At 37.5% G+C, this 21,395-nt stretch overlaps 2 protein-coding genes across 2 annotated transcripts in view; both read left to right on the forward strand.

Annotated features, from left to right (window-relative positions):
• LOC101408607 (mitochondrial adenyl nucleotide antiporter SLC25A24-like) overlaps nucleotides 1-7,961 on the forward strand; it is a 49,138-nt gene extending 41,177 nt beyond the window's left edge. The window contains exon 10 of the mRNA XM_087446396.1: nucleotides 7,786-7,961. Coding sequence (XP_087302522.1) covers nucleotides 7,786-7,961 — 176 coding nt within the window. The remainder of the gene's footprint in view (nucleotides 1-7,785) is intronic.
• An 8,738-nt stretch (nucleotides 7,962-16,699) lies between these two features.
• Nucleotides 16,700-21,395, forward strand: part of LOC101387184 (mitochondrial adenyl nucleotide antiporter SLC25A24) — a 105,739-nt gene continuing 101,043 nt past the window's right edge. Inside the window, exon 1 of the mRNA XM_087446384.1 lies at nucleotides 16,700-16,897. Coding sequence (XP_087302510.1) covers nucleotides 16,715-16,897 — 183 coding nt within the window. The 5' untranslated portion in view covers nucleotides 16,700-16,714. The remainder of the gene's footprint in view (nucleotides 16,898-21,395) is intronic.

Raw genomic sequence — 21,395 nt, forward strand, 5'->3', positions numbered from 1 at the left:
TTTCTTCCTTTCTAGCTTTTATACTTTTTACCTCTTTTTCTTGCCTCATAGCACTGGTTAGGACTTCCATTACAGTGCTATAATGGTAATGGTAAGAGGGAACATCTTTATCTCATTCCTACTCAGAGGAAAATTGTTCAATATCTTACCATCGAATGTGATGTTTGCTATAGATTTCTGGAATATACCCTTTGTGAGATTAAGAAAGTTCCCTTCTATTCCTAGTTTGCTGAAAGTATTTTTTAAATCATGAATAGGTATTGAATTTTATCAAATGCTTTTTCTGCATATATCAAAATAATACTATGATTTTCCCCCTTTCTTCTGTGAATGACACAATGATTTTCAAATGTTAAAACAACCTTGAAAGCATCGAATAAACTTCACCTGGTCATGTTGCATTAGTATTTTGTTAATGTTGGATTTGATTGATAATATTTTGATTAGGATTTTTATGTCTATATTCATGAGAACTTTTGGTTGTAATTTTCCTTCCTTGTGATGTCTTTGTCAGGTTTTGGTATTAAGGTTACATTGGTCCAATAAAGACAGTTAGGAAATGTTCCCTCTTTTTCTATTCTTTGGAAGAATTTGTATACAATCAGAATTATTTTTTCCTTAAATATTTGGAAGAATTCACCAGTGAAGCCAATTTTGCCTGGATATTTTTGATGGAAGGTTTTTTTTCTGTATTGTAATTACAGATTTGAGTACTTTAAATGGTATGGACTCTTCAGGCTTTCTGTTTTTTCTGTCAGTTTTGAGGTATTGTATTTTTCAAAGAATTCGTCCATTTCATCTAAATGTTTAAATTTATTAGCATGAGGTCAAAATTAATGTCCTTTTATTATACTTTTAATAATGACTGTAGGTTTTAAAGTGATGTCTCCTTTTTCATTCCTGATATTAGAAATTTGTTATTATTTTTTCTTTTCTTTCTTTTTTTTTTGTGAGGAAGATGGGCTCTGAGCTAACATCTGCCAATCCTCCTCTTTTTTTGCTGAGGAAGATTGGCCCTGGGCTAATATCCGTGCCCATCTTCCTCCACTTTATATGGGATGCCTCCACAGCATGGCTTGACAAGCGGTGTGTCGGTGCGCGCTCAGGATCCGAACTGGCAAACCCTGGGCCGCCGCAGCGGAGCACACGCAGTTAACGGCTTGGGCCACCGGACCGGCCCCGTTTTCTCTTTTTTAAAATCAGTTTTGTTGGGGTTTATCTATTTTATAAATTTTTTGACTTTGTTGATTTTTATCGTACATTGGTTTTCTATTTTATTGGTTTCTGTTCTTATCTTTATTATTTTCATCCTCCTCTTTCTTTTCTGTTTAGTTTCTTGGGTTGGAAGTTTAATCAGGGGTTGGCAAACTACGACATGCAAGCCAAATCTGACCCACCACCCATCTGTGTAAACAAAATTTAATTAGAACACAGTCACTTCCATTTATTTATGTTTTGTCTGTGGCTACTTTCATGCTACAATGACAGAGCTGAGTAGCTGCAAAGACCATATGACCCACAAAGTCTGAAATACTTACTATCTGGCCCATTACAGAAAAACTTTGCTGACCCCTGGCTAAGATAATTGATTTTAAATCTTTTTTCTTTTCTAATATATGAATTCTAAGTTCTAAATATCCCTTGAAGTACTGCTTTACTTACATCCCATAAATAGATATATAATATTTTCATTATTATTAATTTCAAATTATCATCCAAATTTTCATTGTGAATTTCTTTTTTGACCCATTGGTTATTTAGAAATATATTGCTTAATTTACAAACATTTTGGGATTTTCTGGTGATCTTTCTGACATTGAACTTCTAGTTTAATTGCACTGCAAAGAGAGAATGTACTCTGTACGACTTTTATTTTTTGAAATTTATTGACATTTGCTTTATTGGCCCAGATATGGTCTATTTTGGTAAATGTTCACTGCACACTTGAAAAGAAAGCAGATTTTGAAGTTGTATTTAGTGTCCTATATATGTGCTCTATAAGACCGATTAGTTAAGTGTTATTCAAATGTTTTATATTCTACTGATTTCTTTTTGTCAGCTTTTTCTATTGTTTACTGACAGAGGTGTGTTTAAATCTCTAACTATGATTGTGGATTTCTCTATCCCTCCTGTAGTTTGGTCAACTTTTGCTTTATATATTTTGAAGCTATATTATTATGTGTATTAAAATTTAGAATTGATTCTTTTCTTATTATGAAATGTCCTTCTTTATTGCTAATAATATTTTTTGCCTTAGAAAGTCCACTGTCTCTGATATTAATGTAGTTACAATAGCTTTCTTTTGGTTAATGTTTGCTTGGTATAATTTTTTAAACATCTTTTTACTTTCAACCTTTCTGTATCCTTATATATAGTGTGTCCATTCTGAAAAGCATACAGTTAGACCTTTTAAAAAAATCCAGTGTGATTATTTTATCTTTTAATTAATGTTTAGTATTTAAAGTAGGGAGCTGTTACAGTTGTGTTTAAGTGGAGACCATAATTACATTGCTACTTATTTTCTATTGATTCCATTTGTTCATTTTCCTTTATTTTTCTCTCTTTTTTGGCCTCTTTTTGAATTAGTCAGGTATGTTCATTATTTTATTTCTCTTCTATTAGCTTGTTAGTTATATATTATTTTATTTTTCTTTTAATGGTTAGCCTGGAGATTATAACGTGAATCCTTTGTTAATTACAGCCTACCTTAAATTAGTATTTTTAGCAATTTCTAACACAACAGTTTTACTTCATTTACACTGCCTCTTTTTGTGCTACTGTTGTCACGTATTTTACTTGAGTATATGTTTTAAACCCCACAAAACATTGCTGTTTTAAAAGTCAATATTAATTTATTTATATTTTATTCTCTTTTTGTTTGTCTGTTTTCCTTCTTGAATTTCCTTGCTTTCACCTGGGATCATTATTCTTCTGCTTAAGGAACTCTCTTTAGAATTTCTTTTAGTGGAGGTCTGCTAGCAACAGATTCTCTCAGCTTTTGTTTGTCTGTTTTTACAGCACATTAAAGGATATTATTTCAATGTCTTCTGAGTTCTATAATTTTTGTTGAAAAGTTAGCCATCAGTTTTATTGTTGCTTAAGGTGCTGTCTTTTTTTTTTTTTTTTTTTTCCTTTTTTCTCTGGATGCTTTTTAAGATTTTTCTCTGTCTCTGATTTTCAGCAGTTTGACTATGATGTGCCTAAAATGTGGTTTGCTTTCTGTTTATCCTCCTTCTGGTTTCAAAATCTGTGGTTTATGGCTTTTGTCAGTTTTGGGAAAATTCCCAGCTAAAATTTCTTCAAATATTGCTCTATCTCATTGTCTCTTCTTCTGACATCCCAATTACATGTATGGTAAATCTTTTCCCCATGTCCCATGTATCTATCATGTTATTTTCTGTGTTTTCTGTTCTTCTTTTCCCCCTCTCTGTGCTTCAATCTGGATGTTTTTTTCTTACTGAACCTACTTCTAGAGTTCACTAATCCTATGTTTTGCTGTGTTTAATCTGCTATTAAACCCATACATTGAAGTCTTAACTTTTGTATTTTTTTCAATTTCAGACTTTCCATTTTCATTCTTTTTATAAACAGATTCCAGGTCTCTTGTGAAAGTCGCCATCTTTTGCTCTAATTTCTTAAACATATTAATCACAATTATTTTAAATTTAACAAATGAATATCTATTTTGTTGTCTGTTTTTCTCTCTAGGTTTTCAGTTGTTTAATCCTGTTTTTTTAGCATGCCTCATTATTTTGGATTGAATGATGGGCATTTTGTATGAAAAACTGTAGATTCTGGATGTTATTTTTCTTTAAACAAGATTAAGCATTCTTCTGGTAGGTAGCCATAATATAGGTAGATCATCTTAAACCTGTTGAGGGTTGGTTTTAGACTTTGCTAGGGATGATATAGTTTAGCTTTGCCCTTTCTCCAAGGTACTTACTCTTAGAGTATCATCTTTCCTCCCAGACAGTGACCATTTGGCGGTATTATCTGAAAGCCCAGAGTGGTTACCAAGGCCCCTCACCTTGTTGGGTTTGAACTCCAACCTCTGTTACCCAGCACTGTGTTACTGCTAGAATCTTTTCCTAGATCTTTAGCCTTACAGCTGCTCTTTTCTGCTGGTGTTATTGAAATCTCATTTTGTGCAGCTTCAGAGTTGGCAATGCGTCAAGGGAAAATTGCATAGAGATTTTTGAACTCACTTCACTAGTATTACCTCCATTTCAGGATTTTGCTTCTCAAGTGTCTGGCACATTGACATCCTTGAACTCCAACTTTTGTCCTCAGTTCAGCAACACTGCTGTTTTCTGTTTGGGCTCTATTCTCTAATGCTGCAAATTGTCAAATGGCCTCAGGGAAAAAAACCAGAGTGAATGTAGTGCTTACCTCTGTACTGCTCTCTCTCAAGGATCCTAGTCTTGCCTGCATTGATTGCTTCAAACAATGCTTTTATGTACTTTGTTCATCTTTTAATAGTTGTTTTTATTTGGTGGGTTAGTCTAACAGAAACTACTCTGTCATAACTGGGGTGAAAATCCTCATTTGTTCTTTTGATGTGTCCACATTTGTTTCTGAGCTCTTCTGTGGTTTTTTGAAAATGATATCTCATGGTCACTTGTACGTTCCCTGCCCTCAAGCCTGTAATCAACTATTTTTCCTTTTAGTTTACAGGGTAGTGATATTTCAAAATCAATATCTGAGTCCTAGGACCATCAGTGGATGTTAAAGCTATTAAGTTAAAGGAAGTTGGGGAATAGTATATTCACACGATGCCAAAGTATCATCCATTAGATTTCTTGCTAATTGCAAAGAGGAAAACCTACCTTTATGGTGGAGAGAATGGGTATTCATTACCCTAACCAAGTGACCAAAGTTAGCATTGGTAACAGTAAAAAACCCTGACATCTGTGCCTCATGATGTAATGTAATATGATGTGCATAGCATCTCCTATTAAGTATTCTTGCCAAAAATGTTTTACTGGCATCTGGGCATGCTTTTAGACCTAAAGGAAATACAGGGGATTGAGGAATAAGTTAAATGATACTATTAAGAATCAATCAGACAAATCTAAAATGTGGGATATTCTACAACCGGCCTGGGCTCTTCAAAAAGTCATTGTCATAGAAAAAATGGTAGTGGTAGGGTACTGGTACTAGTCTTAATTAAGAAACTGAAGAAACATAACAACCAAGTGCAAGGAGTGAATTTTGTTTAGATTTTAGTTTGGAAGAAAAAAACCTAGCTATAAGTGACATTTTTGGGACAACTGGGAAAATCTGAATGAGGAGGTATTTGATGATATAGAGAATTATTTTTAATTTTCCAAGGTGTAATCATGGTATTGTGGCTATGTAGACTAATGTCCTTGTTTTTTTTTGGTGAGGAAGATTGGCCCTGAGCTAACATCTGTTGCCAATCTTCCTCTTTTTGCTTGAAGAAGATTGTTCCTGAGCTAACATCTGTGCCAATCTTCTATATTTTTTGTATATGGGACACCTCCACAGCATGGGTTGATGAGTGGTGTGTAGGTCTGTGCCCAGGATCCAAACCTGTGAACCCTGGGCCACCAAAGTGGAGTGCATGAACTTAACCACTACGCCACTGGGTGGGCCCTATGTCCTTGTTTTTAGGAAATGTTGAAGTACTTAAGGATGAAGTGTCATGGTGTCTGTAACTTACTTTCAAATGGCATACACTCATATACATGCACACATATTAATATGTATGTATAGAGAAGAGAGAAAGAGACAAAAAATAAGTGGTGAGTATACAAATGTTCATTGTACTATTCTTTCTGTAGTTTACAATTTTCACAATAATGAGTTGGGGGAAAATCAATGGGGAAAGTAGGTTCAACGTTAGAATAAAAGTAAGCATGTTCCATATTCCTTTACAAAATTATAGAAATTGGGAGGAATGTTATTAGCTTCTATGAAAAAAATAAAACACAAAAAAACGCATGTAGTAATAGAACATTCTCCACGAAATTCCTTGGCAGTAAATATTTTCTAAAATTTCAAGGGACTTTCTCTAGATTTCAAGGGAATTATTTTATTTTGTGGGGGAGAGGATAGAGGGAGGAAATATTTAGACTAAAACAAATAGTGAAAGACATATTTTTCAGTTCTCTACTGCTTTTTACTCAATTTAGCTATGTCAATTTTGGGAACATGATGTAATGATTATGGCGAAAAATGCTAGCTAAAGAGTTTGAGAATGTTGCCAGGTACTGTGCAATGTGCCAGGCATACAGGGTTTGAATAAGCAAAAAGAGACACTGGTCCCTGCTTTCATGGAACTGATAGTCTAGTAGGGAAGATAGATATTAATTAAACACTTACACAAATATATAAACTGTGATAAAAGCTACAAAGTAAAAGTGGAATTCTCTAAAGACTGTAATGGAGGGATCTGAGGCAGTTCTGGAAGACTTTCTTAGGGAAGTGTTGCTTGAACTGAGAACTGAAGGCAGAGGTGGGGTTAAACAGGCAAAGCTGCGGGGAGTGACTATCAGGCAAAGGGAAAAGCATGTGCAACTAGCCTGCAGAGGGAAGAAGCATGGGATATTTGAGAAACTGAAAAGTGGCCTATATGGCTGGAGCATAGAAAGTGAGGGAGCAGTACAAGTGAAGTGGGAGGAGGAAACAGAGGCCAGGTTGTATTTAAGCATTATGGGAAATTACTGAAGCAGGAGAGTAACACAATCAGATTTGCATTATTAAAAGTTCTCTCTGGGCCAGGTCTGGCCTGGTGGAGTAGTGGTTAAGTTCATGTGCTCTGCTTTGGCACCTGGGGTTTGCAGGTTTGGATCCGGGGTGGACCTACTCACCGCTCATCAAGCCATGTTGTGGTGGCGTCCTGTATACAAAATAGAGGAAGATGGGCATAGATGTTAGCTCAGGAACAATCTCCCTCACCAAAAAAAAAAAAAAAAAGTTCTCTCTAGGGCTCGCCCCATGGCATAGTGGTTAAAGTTCCACGTGCTCCGCTTCAGTGGCCCAGGTTCTCAGGTTCAGATCCCGGGCGCAGACCTACGCCATTCGTCAAGCCATGCTGTGGCAGTGACCCACATACAAAATAGAGGAAGATTGGCACAGATGTTAGCTCAGGGCTAATCTTCCTCAGCAAAGCAAAAGTTCTCTCTGGTTAAAGTATGGAGAAAAAATGAAAGAGGTGATTATGGTAAAAGGCTGTTACAGCAATCTAGGCAAGAAATGATGGTAGTTTGGAGATGGGAGGCATGGTAGTGGACATGTAGGTACACGGATGGATTTGAGAGATATTTAGAGAGTAGAATTGATGGGTAATGGTCTGGATGTGTAAGATGAGGGAAATGTCATGGATGCTTTTCAGGTTTCCAGTTTCAACAGCTACATGAATGGTAGAGCCATTCCCTGAGAAAAGGAATATCAAATGAGAAACATATTTGAGTTTGTTTCTGAGTTTGAGATGTTCTTAAGGCATGAGATGTTGAATAAAGGTACCTCCATATGTCTAGATAGTTTTTAAAATTATAAGTCTACAATAATTCACCACCAGTGGACAGAATTTGTTCCCAAAAGGAACGAAAATTAAATAGAGATGAGCATCAAATAGTTCTATTAGAGTTCCTGATTATATACTCTGATGAACCAGAGATGTTCCCTTGGGGCCGCTTGTGAAAGAATTTAATTAATTATATTTTATTATCTGTTTTAGCATATGTTTTACCTTAGTCAGTGTTTGAAAGAAAGCTAAAATATCAAATTAATTTTACTTTTTCCGTCTCTTTCATTTTCTAGGCATAATAGGAGTCCCACAGCTAAATATGATCAGTGTCTTTTCTCAAATTTATAAAAGAGGTGGAGTGACAGGATTTTTCAGAGGCATGACTCCAAATTTCTTGAAGTTGCTTCCTTCAGTATGCATAAACTGTATAGTTTACGAATCAATAAAACCACTCTTGGGAATAGCATAGAAATGAAATCTTGAACTGTCATCTTATGTACATTTACTTATAAGCATGAAAATGTCTCATCTTTCTCCTTAAATTGCAAGAGGTCTGTATGAAAAGATGCTATATCCATTCTCCAAAAAGATAAACATGCAAATTAGATTTAAATATTGAATTTTAATTTTATGTAAGCCAGAATTACAGTTCATTAAGTTCTTTATGGATTAAAATCTTTAATATTCATAAAATCGAGTTAAGCGTTTTTAAATTTTAATGAACATGCATTGGAAATTTGCATTTAAATGGATTGAAATGGAATTTATATTACCTGATATAACTTAATTGCATTATTAACCTAATATAATTTTATGTTATAGAACAAAATTGGAATATTCTGAAGTTTTTCAGCATTTTCTACTTTATATTTTAAAAAGCTAACATTGCTTTACATACAGATTTTATATCTGTTTGAAAGCATTAAAAGAAAACCAATGCATTTAAAATTATAATTAATAGAGTAACAGGGGTGTTTGAGCTCCTTTTCTTTCTCTAAACTAAACAAAACAAAATAGAAAGTCCTAAACAGAATTACCCGGCATCAGAACACTTCAGTCTCCTACCCACGTTGTGAATGGAATACTGGTGACCTATTGCTCCCTTACTGAGCACAGGTATTTGTGGATACAGATATTTTTAGCTTAATCTTGGTTCTTAACATTGCCAAATATTGCAAGAAAGTCAACAATGTGAACAAAGTAAATCAGAAAAATTTGAGAGCTCTTGTACTTAAATCTGTGTTTCAAAAAAAGGGAACAGGACTCCTGAATGAGTTCGTATATATTTTTTCTATCCTTTATACTGTGCTTTTAAACTCAGTTCTTTAAGAATAAAAAAAGGCTGACTGGAACCTCCCCTCTGAAATCTTAAACTTATATGGAGGATGAATAGTATTTTAATTTTACCTTTAGAAGTTTTTTGTTTTGTTTTATATTTTGCCTCTATCTTTTCAATTTGTATTGAGAGAGAATAGGTCACAGATATTTTAAGATTTGTATATATAACTACATTTTAAAGATTGGATTGGCTCTAAAATTGTGATTTAATGATATATAATTATAAATTATATAATTTATATTACAGCCAATAACTAGTAACTACACTAGACCAACTATCTCTCTCTCTTTTTTTTTTTGTGAGGAAGATCAGCCCTGAGCTAACATCCATGCTAATCCTCCTTTTTTTTTTTTTTTTTGCTGAGGAAGACTGGCTCTGAGCTAACATCTATTGCCAATCCTCCTCCTTTTTTTTTCCCCCAAAGCCCCAGTAGATAGTTATATGTCATAGTTGCACATCCTTCTAGTTGCTGTATGTGGGACACGGCCTCAGCATGGCCGGAGAAGTGGTGCGTTGGTGCCCGCCCGGGATCTGAACCCAGGCCGCCAGTAGTGGAGCGTGCGCACTTAACTGCTAAGCCACAGGGCCGGCCCCCAACTCTCTTTTTAAGTGGCTTTCTGGACACAGATATTTCTGCCATTTGATAGATTACAGATTTTCAGGTACTCTAATATTTTGAGTTGTGTCTTACTTCTCAAGGTTATTAAAATTTAGTTAAAATCTGCTTTCACTGTGAAGAGTGTTAAAACTCAAAAGAATAATTGATATAGTCTTCTTCCCTCTTGTTAAATGGCATGATTTAATTTGCTGTGAAATTAGAGGAATTTAATTTTGTTAGGGCAGGATAAAGATAGGATCCTTGGAATAGGGTACTTAATAAACTATTCATGATGGAATTAAATTAAATTTCCTAAAAATTAAAAGTAATATAAAAGCACACCTAACATAAATTTGAGTGACAAAATAAGCCAATTTTTTAAGTTGGACTCTCATTTTTTTCTTAATAGGATTTATTAATAGAAAGATTCTAATTAATTTATAATTCAGCTTCTAAAGTTCACATAAACAAGATTAAAATAAAAGCAAGTGCCTTATGTGAAATTAGCATATGTTATCATGCTTTATAATTAAAAACTATTGGAAATTAAATTTTTTATGTGAACTTTTATTCTAAAATATAGGGAAAAAAATAAATGGCAAGCTGGATCCCTTGATATCCTTGCAGATTATAAAGATCAGGTATTGATTTAAAATCACTACATTCTGGCAAAATACTTTAAATGCTTCAGCAGATCCACTGAAGCATTTAAAGTATTTTGCCATTTATTGTTTTCTTTATATTTTACGATAAGATTATGAATAGCAACATGGCATATAAGTTGGAAATATTGTTATGTGCATCCCATACTCCTGGACTTGGAGAAATGTTCTGTCTGATTTTAACCTGTGAGTTTACGTATTTTCTCTTTATTTTGTTTATTAATAGAACTAGAAGTATTTTTATATACAACTCAATTAACTGGAAAACGACTATAGAAGGACATGGAAAGTCTAATATCAGGGTGGCCAAAATAAGTCTGATTCCACCAGGTTGTCTACAGACGACAGTGAATTAGATGTGTGGATTTACCCTTCTTAGGATTCAACAAATTGTTAAATTGGCTTCTAATGGGCTAAGGGAGTAAGGGAAAAAAATGTAAATTCCCCTCTATGCACAACAAGGTGCCACCACCACTGTCAAATCTGCTTCAAGATATCCATAAAATTGGTGAATAAACATTGGAATGCTGAGTCCAGGTACCAAAACTGCTCTAAACCCTAATATTCATGGTCTAAACCCTAATATTCATGATCTTGCATGCCAGCTGAAACAGCAGGAGGAAGCTTACTTCCTCTTTCCAAAATCTATGTAAGGTATTTAATTGGGGGAATCTAATTTTCATGCAGAATCTTAGCTTCAAAGGAGTTTAGAAATGCAGTTTTGAGCATTCCATGGTCTCCAAATAGACACGTATAATGAAGGTTGAAAGAGCCAGTCCATAGTATCTGCCACAGCCCCCAAGTAATTTTTGAAACAATTGATATTATCACAACAAAATAGCCCACTAAGAAAAGTTCCATACTGCTTGTTGTAAGGATATGACTTCTAATAAAGCAGTAATAGCAAACTTTTAAATGTTTACCATGGGCCAGTTGTAAGCACTTTACATCATATTTTTTTTTTTTACTTTGATAACGATCCTATGAGGTAGGTATAATTATTACCCCCATTTTACAAACGAGAAAACTGAGTCTGAATAGAATTAAGTAGTTTGCCTAAGGTTGCATAGGTGGTCAGTGGTAGAGCTGGGATTCAAGATCAAGTGTGTCTGAGTCAACACCCTCTAGTGCTTTTGCTTTTAATCCTGTGTAATCTTATGGTTGGGGGAAGTTAAGAATGGAATAGAGAGATGAAAGAAAAAAAGCCTATGGAGAGATTTTAAGTCCTCTCCCCTCACCAAACACACTCTAAATCCTAGAAAAAATTAGGTTCTCAGGTCAATGGGATTAAAATCCCTCTGGAGAGTCAAACCTTGTTCATAGATTTAATAATTCCACACTTTAAAACATTTACTGAAGTCTTTTTTTCCCTTTATATCTATAATCAACCTAAAATGTACAGAATACTGTATGAATGGGAAAATATTCAACAATATTTCATTACTAATAGCTAGTTGCTTAACTTTTTAAATTCAACTTTGTTGAGGCATAATTTACATTTAATAAAATGCACTCCTTTTAAGTGTTCAGTGATGAGTATTTTTTTGTGTGTGTGTGAGGAAGATCAGCCCTGAGCTAACATCCGTGCTAATCCTCCTCTTTTTTCCTGAGGAAGACCGGCTCTGAGCTAACATCTATTGCCAATCCTCCTCCTTTTTGTCCCCCAAAGCCCCAGTAGATAGTTGTATGTCATAGTTGCACATCCTTCTAGTTGCTGTATGTGGGACGCGGCCTCAGCGTGGCCGGAGAAGCGGTGCATCGGTGCGCGCCCAGGATCCGAACCCAGGCCGCCAGTAGCGGAGCGCGTGCATTTAACTGCTAAGCCACAGGGCCGGCCCCAGTGATGAGTTTTGATGAAAGTATACATTTGTGTAACTAGTATCACATTCTGATTTCTGTTGTTTCCCATAATGTTTTTGAGATTTATCCATGTTGTGTGTATCAGCAGTTCATTCTTTTTAGTTGCTGAGTAGTGGTCTATTGCATGGATATACCACAATTTGTTTATCCACTTACCTTGGTGGTTGAAGAACCTTTGCTTCTAGTTTTTGGCTATTATAAATAAAGCTGCTGTGAACATTGGCGTACAAGTATTTTTTTGGACACATTTTCATTTCTCTAAAGTAAAAACTTAAAGATGGAAATTGCTGGATTATATACTAAGTGTATGTTCAATTTATGAGACACTACTAAACTGCTTTTCTGATTATATTATTTTACATCCTCACCAGTGATATATTAGAGTTTCAGTTGGTCTATAGGCTCAATACCACGTGATAGTGTTAGTGTTTTTAATTTTACCCATTCTATAGGTTATGTAGTGGTATCTCATTGTGGTTTTAATTTGTATTTCTTGAATGACTAAAGATTTTGAGTATCTTTTCATGTGCTTATTGGCCATTGGTATATCTTCTTTTGTGAAATGTCTGTTCAGATCTTTTGCCCATTTAAAAAATTGGGTTGTTTGTCTTTGTAATATTTTATTTGAAGTGTTCTTTAGTATTGTGGATACAAGTCCTTTGTCAGATACATATATTGAGACATTTTTTCCCAGATTCTGTCTTGCCTATTTTCTTAACAGTGTCTTTTCAAGACACAAAGTTTCAATTTTTTTTCTTTATGGATATCCTATTGTTCCAGCACCATTTGTTGAAAAGACTATCCTTTCTTCATTGAATTACATCGACATTATTGTTTAAAATCAATTGATCATATATGTGTACGTATATTTTTGGACTCTAAAACTTATTCTTTTTCAAAATGGTTTTAGCTATTCAATGTCCCTTGCATTTCCATATAAATTTTAGAGTCGGCTTGTCTGTTTGTACAAAAAGGCCTGATAGGATTTAGATTGGGATTACATTGAATCTCTAGATCAAATTAGAGAGAATTGACTCTTAGCAATATGGAGTCTTCCAATCTATGAAGATGATATATCCCTCCATTTATTTAGGTCTTTTTTAATTTCCTTCAAAAATATTTTCTCTTTTTAGTGGCAGAATTGCATATATTAAATTAAATTTATTACTAAATTTTTCATTTTTGATGCTATTGTAAATGGTATTAAATTTATTTTCCAATGATTGTTAGTATATTATAACTGACTTTTTTATATTGACCTTGCATCTGGCAACCTTGCTCAATTCACTTGTCAATTTAAGTAGCTGTTTTGTAAATACCTTAGGATTTTCTATGTAAATGATCATGTCATCTGAGAATAAAGAGAGTTTGAGTTGCCTCTTTCCAATATGTATGCCTTTTCCTTTTTCTTGCCTTATTGCACTGGCTAGGACATCCAGTATGACATTGAATAGAAGAGGTGAGAACAGACATTCTTGCCTTGTTTCCAATCTTAGTGGGAGAAAACATTAGTCTTTCACTATTAAGTATGACTGTTAGCTTTAGTTTTACTAGATGGCTATTCACATTTACTATTTCTTCTTTTGTCAGCTTTGATAATATGTCTTTCAAGGAATGTTTCCATTTCATCAAAGTTGTCAAATTTATTGACATAAAGGTGTTCATAATGTACTCTTATTATTATTTTAGCATGTGTAGAATTTGTAGTGATGTCTCCTTGATATTGGTAATTTGTGTTTTTTCTTTTTTTCTTGATTGGTCTAGTTATAAGTTTATCAATTTTATTAATTTTTTCAAAGGAAACAGCTTTTGGTTTTATTCATTTTCTTTCATTGATTTCAAGTCAAGAAATCCTTCTTTCTACTTATTTGGGATTAATTTGCTCTTCTTTTTCTAGTTTCTTAAAGAGGAACCTTAGATCATGAATTTTAAGCTTTCTTGTTTTCTATTGCAAACATCCAAAGCTATAAGGTTAATTCTAGACACTATTTTAGCTGCAGTCTATGTATTTTCATATGCTTTCATTATCATTCAGTTCAAAATATTTTCCAATTTCTCCTATGATTTCTTCTTTGATCCATGTGTTATTTAAAAGTATATTATTTAATTTCCAAGCATTTGGGTATTTCCCACTACCTTTTTATGATTGATTTCTAATTTAATTCCACTGAGGTCAGAGAACATAGTCTGGATGATTTCAGATATTTACAATTTATTGACTTGTTTTAGGGACCAGCATATGTTCTTTCTTAGTGAACTTTACATGTGTGGTTGAAAATAATGGGTATTCTGCTGTTTTGGGGTGTACTGTTATGTTAATGTCAGTTAGTTGATCATGTTATTGAAGTCTTTTATATCCTTACTGATTTTGTTTCCTTATTCTATCAATTGTTGTGAGAAGGATATTGACATCTCTGACTCTGTGGATTGATTTATTTCTCTTTGCAGTCTATCTATTTTTGCATCATGTATTTTGAAGCTTTGTTATTAGGTGCATACACATTGTGATTGTTACACCATCTTGATGAATCAACCCTCCTAACGTTATAAAATGTCTTCCATGTCTTGAAGTCTACCTTGGCTAATATTAATTTGGCTACCCCAGCCTCCTCATGATTAGTGTTTGCATAGTATTTCTTTATCTATTCTTCTTTTAACCTATATGTATCTTTATACAGTCATGTGTCACTTAACAAATGGGGAGACATTCTGAGAAATACTTTGTTAGGCGATTTCGTCATTGTGCAAACATCATAGAGTGTATTTACACATACCTAGATGGTATGGCCTACTTACACATCTAGGCCATATAGTACTAATCTTATGGGACCACTGTCATATATGCAGTCTGTTATTGACTGAAACGTTGTTGTGTGGTGCATGACTGTATTTCATTTCTGTAAAAAGTATATAGTTGGGTCTTGTTTGCTCTGTCTCTTAATTGGAGTGTATAGAATATTATATTTAATGTAATTATCTATATGGTTAGCTTTAAGTCTAACATCTTATTTGTTTTGTTTGTCCCAACTGTTCTTTTTCCTTATATCTTCTTACATTTTTTTGGATTAATTCAGTATTTCTTAGTATTCTATTTTATCTCCTCTATTGGTTTATTAGCTACAAATTCATGTTTTCCCCAATGTTTGCTCTAGGGTTTCCAGCATGCATTTTTAAATGTGTGTTACTTCACACATAATGCAAGAATCTTTTAGCAGTATACTTCCATGTCCCCTCTCCTATTCTTTTTACTGTTGCTGTCATATATTTTACTTCTACATGTTGTAAGCTCCACAATATATTTGCTTTTGATAGTTAACTATCTTTTAAAGAAAAAAAGTCATTTATATTTATAAATGCCCAGCACTTACAATATTTTCTAGAAGTTTTTAATAGCTTTCTGTTTTATTAATTCCTAAAATTCATTCACTTAAATAATACATATTTTTATGAGATTTGGTCACATCTTTATTATAGCACTTCAGTTGAATTTTATTTGTTCCCAAACCTAGAGCACACTAGATGGTGAGCTTCTATGAGAGCAGGTTCAATGTTCTTTATTTTTATATCTCTAGCATTTACCAAAATATCTGGTATAAAAAAAGCTACATGAAATAAAGAACATCTTAAAGTATAACTAACAGTGTTATTTTAAGAAATAAGTGAACTTTACTCTGTGGTCCAAGATTTGGGATTTTACAAGAAAAAATACTTTCTAAAACACTGATCTAGGCATGTCTTTAGACTGTGCCACTGACTGTCAAAGGATGTGACCAGAGATTGAGGACACAAAGCTCCAGTGCAACAAATTGCATACAGAACTAAGTTTTTACATAATCTCTCAACTCTGTTTACTGCAATTCTCCAGTGCCTCAACTTTAGAAGATCTCAGGTTCCTTTGTGGGAGCCTGTAAGAGAGGTTGCGGAATGGCAGAAACGTGTGGTGTCCCAGAACACAAAGGAAAAGATGTTTCAGGATGGAGAGCGGGTTCAGCGGTGTCTAAACAGGACTGGGATTAAATAAGGCAAGAATTTTAAAGTGTCCTTCGGACTTTGGGACAAGGAACCTTGTTCAGTAAGGTGGGTGGTGGTGGCTGAGATGAGACTGCAGTGAATCTAGGAGAAAGGGGAGGTGAGGAAGGGGCAGGTTCTTGGTTTTCTAGGTTCTGCGAAGGAGGGGAAGGGAGAGAGATGAACTGAGGGCGGAGGCTCCTCTGGGAGGACTGGCCTCTTGAGATCTCCAGGCAGAGTCAGCGGGGGCCGGACTGCAAGGCGACTACGTTCCCCGAGAAGGGGTGGCGCCAGGGCAGTCGATGCTCACGTCAGGGGTGCGGGACAGACCCACTCACCTGCCGCAGGCGCGGAGTTCGCGCCGCGGGAGATTCTGAAGTGCTCTTTCGACGACTCCTGGGAATGCGCGCCCCTTCCCCAAACTCCCCCTCAGCTCCCGGTCGACCGTAGGCCGGAAGGACCTGGGTGCAGGTTGCTGCAGCGTATGGCGCCTCCACTTCCAGCTTCCGGGGCGGGCCGACCCTCGCGCGGCTCCCCGGCCAGGGTTTCCACGAGGCGGCGCTCCCGAGAGCCCACAGGCCCCCTCGCCGTCGGGCCGTTGCCACAGCCGCGCTGACGGCGCGGACCCGCGGCTTTGCGCAGCCTGGGTGTCGTCGAGGCGACCGCAGGTGGCGCGGCCGGGGCCCCCCTCGCTTGGGCTCGGAGGAGTGGAGGCCGTGTGGTCCCCGCCGCCGCGGCCCAGCATTGGACCTGCCATGCTGCAACGGCTGCGGGGCTTCGTGCTGCCCACGGCGGCCTGCCATGAGGACGACGACTACTTCTGCTACGAGATCCTCTTCCAAGACCTAGACCGCGACGGAGACGGGGTGGTCGACATCGTCGAGCTTCAGGAGGGGCTGAAAAACTGGAGCTCCTCGCTTGACCAGCAGTCGGAGAAGGTGAGTGATGAGAGAACGTGGCACTGGGAGCCTGGAGAGACGTTGGGCAGAGGGTGAAGCCTGACTTGCCCTCCCAGAGCATCTTTCAAAGGCCCATGGTGTAGGATTCTTCTCCGTGAGCCTCCTCACGCAGAATAACGCAGCCCAGAGAAACACGTTCTCAGTCTTCGTGAAACACTTTCCACAATGAACAAAGCCTTCTCCTGGGCTTTTTGGGAGATTTTGAGTGGGTTTCTGGTGACTTCAACATTTACTGAGCCCGCACAGAATTTTAGGGGCCATGTTAGCCTTTGTGAACGGAGGAGTAAAAGACCGCTTTTCTCAGGATGTTCACAACCCAGGGTTCAGGCTTCAGGGTCTTCTCCAAAAGACAGGCACAGATGGGTGCCCCAGAGCTGCTCTCTCTTTCGGACATCCACACCAAAGGTGTAGGGGGAGACAGGCCTTGATCCATGGGTTTACACTTCAGCTGATTGTTTTAGTGCCTGACCTAAATTAGGGATGCCTTCCTTCTCTAGACTGGTCTTGGCATGATTATTTAAAAACTATTTAGATGGAAGTTTCAGGATATCAAGAGAAAACAATTATGCTATTTCCCCTCCATCAACGCTAAACGGTCTTCAGATATTATCCCACTTGTTTCAGCTCTCTACCAGTGAGGTGTGTGTGCGTGTCTGTGTGTTAGAAGTCCAAACTGTTCCCATGGCTCACGAAATTCCTTCAGAGTTCTGTGCTCCAAAACCTATTGCTCTAATTTAATTTTTATCTTATTATCTCAAACCTATATCCTCCTACTCTGCTTAGTCCCTTCAGAGTGATGACTTAATCAAATCATCTGTGTGGTTTTATTTTTATTTTATCCCTGGGCCCTGTCTCTTAGAACAGTTTCTGGTTCTGCTTCCTTCTCTTAGCCCAGAATTCCAGGACACTGCACCTCAGTTGGTCAAGTATCTCAGGCTCCTGCTTACCTGAGAAGGGACATCAGAGAAGAAACCTGAGAGAGAGGTACCAATCCGAGAGGAATGGTAGGGACATAGCAACATTAGTATGAACACTGATTTAGGGTGTATACTATGTCTTTGGGAATGGGATACCATCTCTAAGCTGTCAGTTGGAAGAAAACCACTTATTTGTTGTCACTATATCAGGCCAGCAGCTTCTGGGTTGTGCTGTATGTGTAATAGGACTGGTGGATCCTACGGTCATTCTACAACCCTTTTGCTGTATAATAGGACCTTTGGTCCAGTGCAATATAATGCATGATCCCATGTCAAAAGGTCAAACACTCTTTAACTGTTGGATGAGGCTCTGCTGGCTGAGGCTCTGCTGGCTAAGACTCTGCAGGCAAGTAAGGCAAACATATACTTAGAATATGTGTCAATTCCAGTCAAGATAAAACACTGCGCCTTTCAGGGTGGAATAGTTTGAGAGTAATCAACTTGCTGCTCAGTGGCTGGTAGGTTTCCTGAAAGGATGGTGTTGTGTCAGTGGCTCGGTATTAGTCTCTGATGCTAGCAGGTTGGGCATTTGGCAGCTGCAGTAGCTATATTAGGCTTGGTGAGTGGGAGCCCATGCTGTTTGGTCCATGGATAGCCTCTATCTCTGCCACCATGGCTGCTCCATTCATAAGCCCATTGTGTCAGCCCTAGTGTTCACTGTGTCAGCTGATGAAAGAGTCTGGCTGACCTCATCTGGCTAGGTCATTCTGTCTACTTGGTTATTATGTAACTCCTCCATATAGTGACCATACAATATGAAAATATTTTACTTTGTGTCCACTCTTATTGATCTACCTTCATGCATGTTCCCCAGACCTCTTTGTCTGTGATCTTACAATCTTTTTCCTTCCAGGCCACTGATCATCCAACTAAATTATTCACCACTGTCATGAGTCTATATATATTGTTATGTCTGGCCACTTCTCTTTCCACATAAAGTGAATGATCAGATATACCACTTGAAATTCTTCTTCCTGGGCGGATTTCCCCTCATTGCTGTCTTTCAGGATTACTGCTGAGGGGTGCTGTAGTGCATAACGGGCCATTTTCAGTTTGCACTCACATACTAAGTAACCCCTCCATGAACCAAGCTCGTCCTTTTTCCTCCTGTATTGGCTGGTCATAATGAACCCCCACATAATTATAGGTGTGAGTTTAGGGAGAGGTGATGGTATAACAGTGGTGGGGCATGGAGATCTGGACCACTCTTTGTGTTGCTTCCTTGTGCTCTCTGATTCTGCTTGTACTTGATCTCAGATGTACTGTTCCATCGTATAAATTGCTGGTGGGCTCACCAAAACTTATGACTGGGGGCGTCTGACAGAACCCAACTCATGGTAGGGAACTCTGGCTGTATGGTCATTTGATGTCCCATGTTTAAGCGCTTTGTTTCTACCAGGGCCCCGTAGCATGCCAGAAACTGTTCCAGTTGTCTGCTGTAGATTCTCGTTTTGGGGCTTGTGATAAACTCCATGTGACATCTTTTTCTACCTCTGATACTTTTAATATCTAAGAGTCTGCTGGCTCAGGTGGCCCAAGAGGCAGGGCTGCTTGTATCACTTGGACCTGCTGAAGAGCTCTTTCCCACTATGGTCCCCACTGAAAGCTGTCAGCCTTTCTTGTTTCTCAGAAATGGGTCAGAGCAGTTTTCTCAGTTTTGAAATAATATTACCTCCAAAACTTAAAGCTGCCCCAAGTGTTGTGTTTCTTTCTTAGGGAAGTATGAGATGCAATAATTTGCCCTTTATTTTGGTGGTGGGGGGGGCCATATTCTGACACGTCCCAGACCACTAGTCCTGGAAATACTTAATTGATGTAGTAGACCCCTGAATCTTCATTGATTCTATTATCTCCCACCTTCTGGAGTGCATGTATCTTACCAAGGCCTCCAACGTATTGCTACTTCTTGTTCCTCTAGTCCATTTAACATGATGTCATCAATATAGTGGACCAGTAGGATGTTCTGTGAATGTGTAGATGGACCAGATCCCTTTATGACAGAGGGTGGGAGATTTAAATTTATATTATTGCCTAACCCATGTGAATGCCATCTGCTTCTGGTCCTCCTTGGTAAATGGAAAATAATGCATTGATCTGGTGAGATCAATGGCCGTATGCTATGTCCCTGAGGCTATGTTAGTCTGCTCTGGTAAAGATACCACATCTGGATCAATAGCAGCAATTGGCTCCTCTACTACTTGGTTGAAGGAGTACACTGTCATACTCCGCTGTGATCCATCTAGCTTTTGTAAGGCTTAGACTGGTGACTTATAAAGCAGAGATCACCACCCCTCAATTGTTTAGTAGGTCTTTAAAAGTGGCACTAATTGCTGCTATTTATCTAGGATGTGATATTGTTTTTTTTCCCCAATATTTTTTATTGTGGCAAAATACACATAACATAAAATTTACCATGTTAACCATTTTTAAGTATACAGTTCATTGGTATTAAATACATTCATGGTGTTGTACAACCATCACCATCATCTGTCTTCATAACTCTTTTCATCTTGTAAAACTCAAACTCTGTACCCATTAAACTATAAGTCCGCATTCTTCCCTCCCTCCAAGGTGGAATAGTTTGAGAGTATTCCATTCTGCCACCATTCTGCTTTCTGTCTCCATGATTTTGACTACTCTAAGTACCTCATATAAGTGGAATCATATGGTATTTGTGTTTTTGTGACTGGCTTATCTCACTTCGCATTATGTCCTCAACGTTCATCCATGTTGTAGCATATGTCAGAATCTTTCCTTTTTTTTTATGAGGAAGATTAGCCCTGAGCTAACATCTGATGCCAATCCTCCTCTTTTTTGGCTGAGGATGATAGGCCCTGGGCTAACATCTGTGCCCATCTTCCTCTACTTTATATGGGACGCTGCCACAGCATGGCTTGACAAGCGGTGCATCGGTGCGCGCCCGGGATCCAAACCTGCGAACCCCGGGCCACCAAAGCGGAGCGTGTGCACTCAACCGCTATGCCACTGGGCCGGCCCCCAGAATCTTTCCTTTTTAAGGCTGAATAATATTCCATTGTATGTGTATACCACATTTTTGGGGCTGTATCATTCTCAGCCTATCATTGTTTTTCTCCAGTGCATAGGTGGCCTCCAGCAACATCCATCCAATTCCATGGTTCTTATAATTATTATTTCTTCTGAATTTCTCAAAAGCTGAGATATTGTATCAGCCAGTGCATTCTCTTCCCATCCCAGTTCACCATGTACCACAAATGATGGTGTATCATTGTGGAGACTGCTTCCTAAGACCATTTCTGGTACCAGCTGTCATAGATTGTGTTCAATGAGAACAGCCTTTAATACTTGGATTCCTATGCAAGAAATTTATTGGGGAGTACTCCTAGGGATAATATGTGTGAGGGCTGAAGGAAACAGGACTGGACAGAGGGAGAAGTTGAACTGTGATGGAGTCACAACCAAGGCTTCACACAATTCAAGAGGAGCTCTGGATCTGGGATAACCCTTCAGAGTTGTCCTGC

Source organism: Ceratotherium simum, chromosome 2, assembly GCF_057802395.1.
Source record: "Ceratotherium simum simum isolate JZ-2026a chromosome 2, ASM5780239v1, whole genome shotgun sequence".
In the NCBI taxonomy this organism is placed as follows: domain Eukaryota; kingdom Metazoa; phylum Chordata; class Mammalia; order Perissodactyla; family Rhinocerotidae; genus Ceratotherium; species Ceratotherium simum.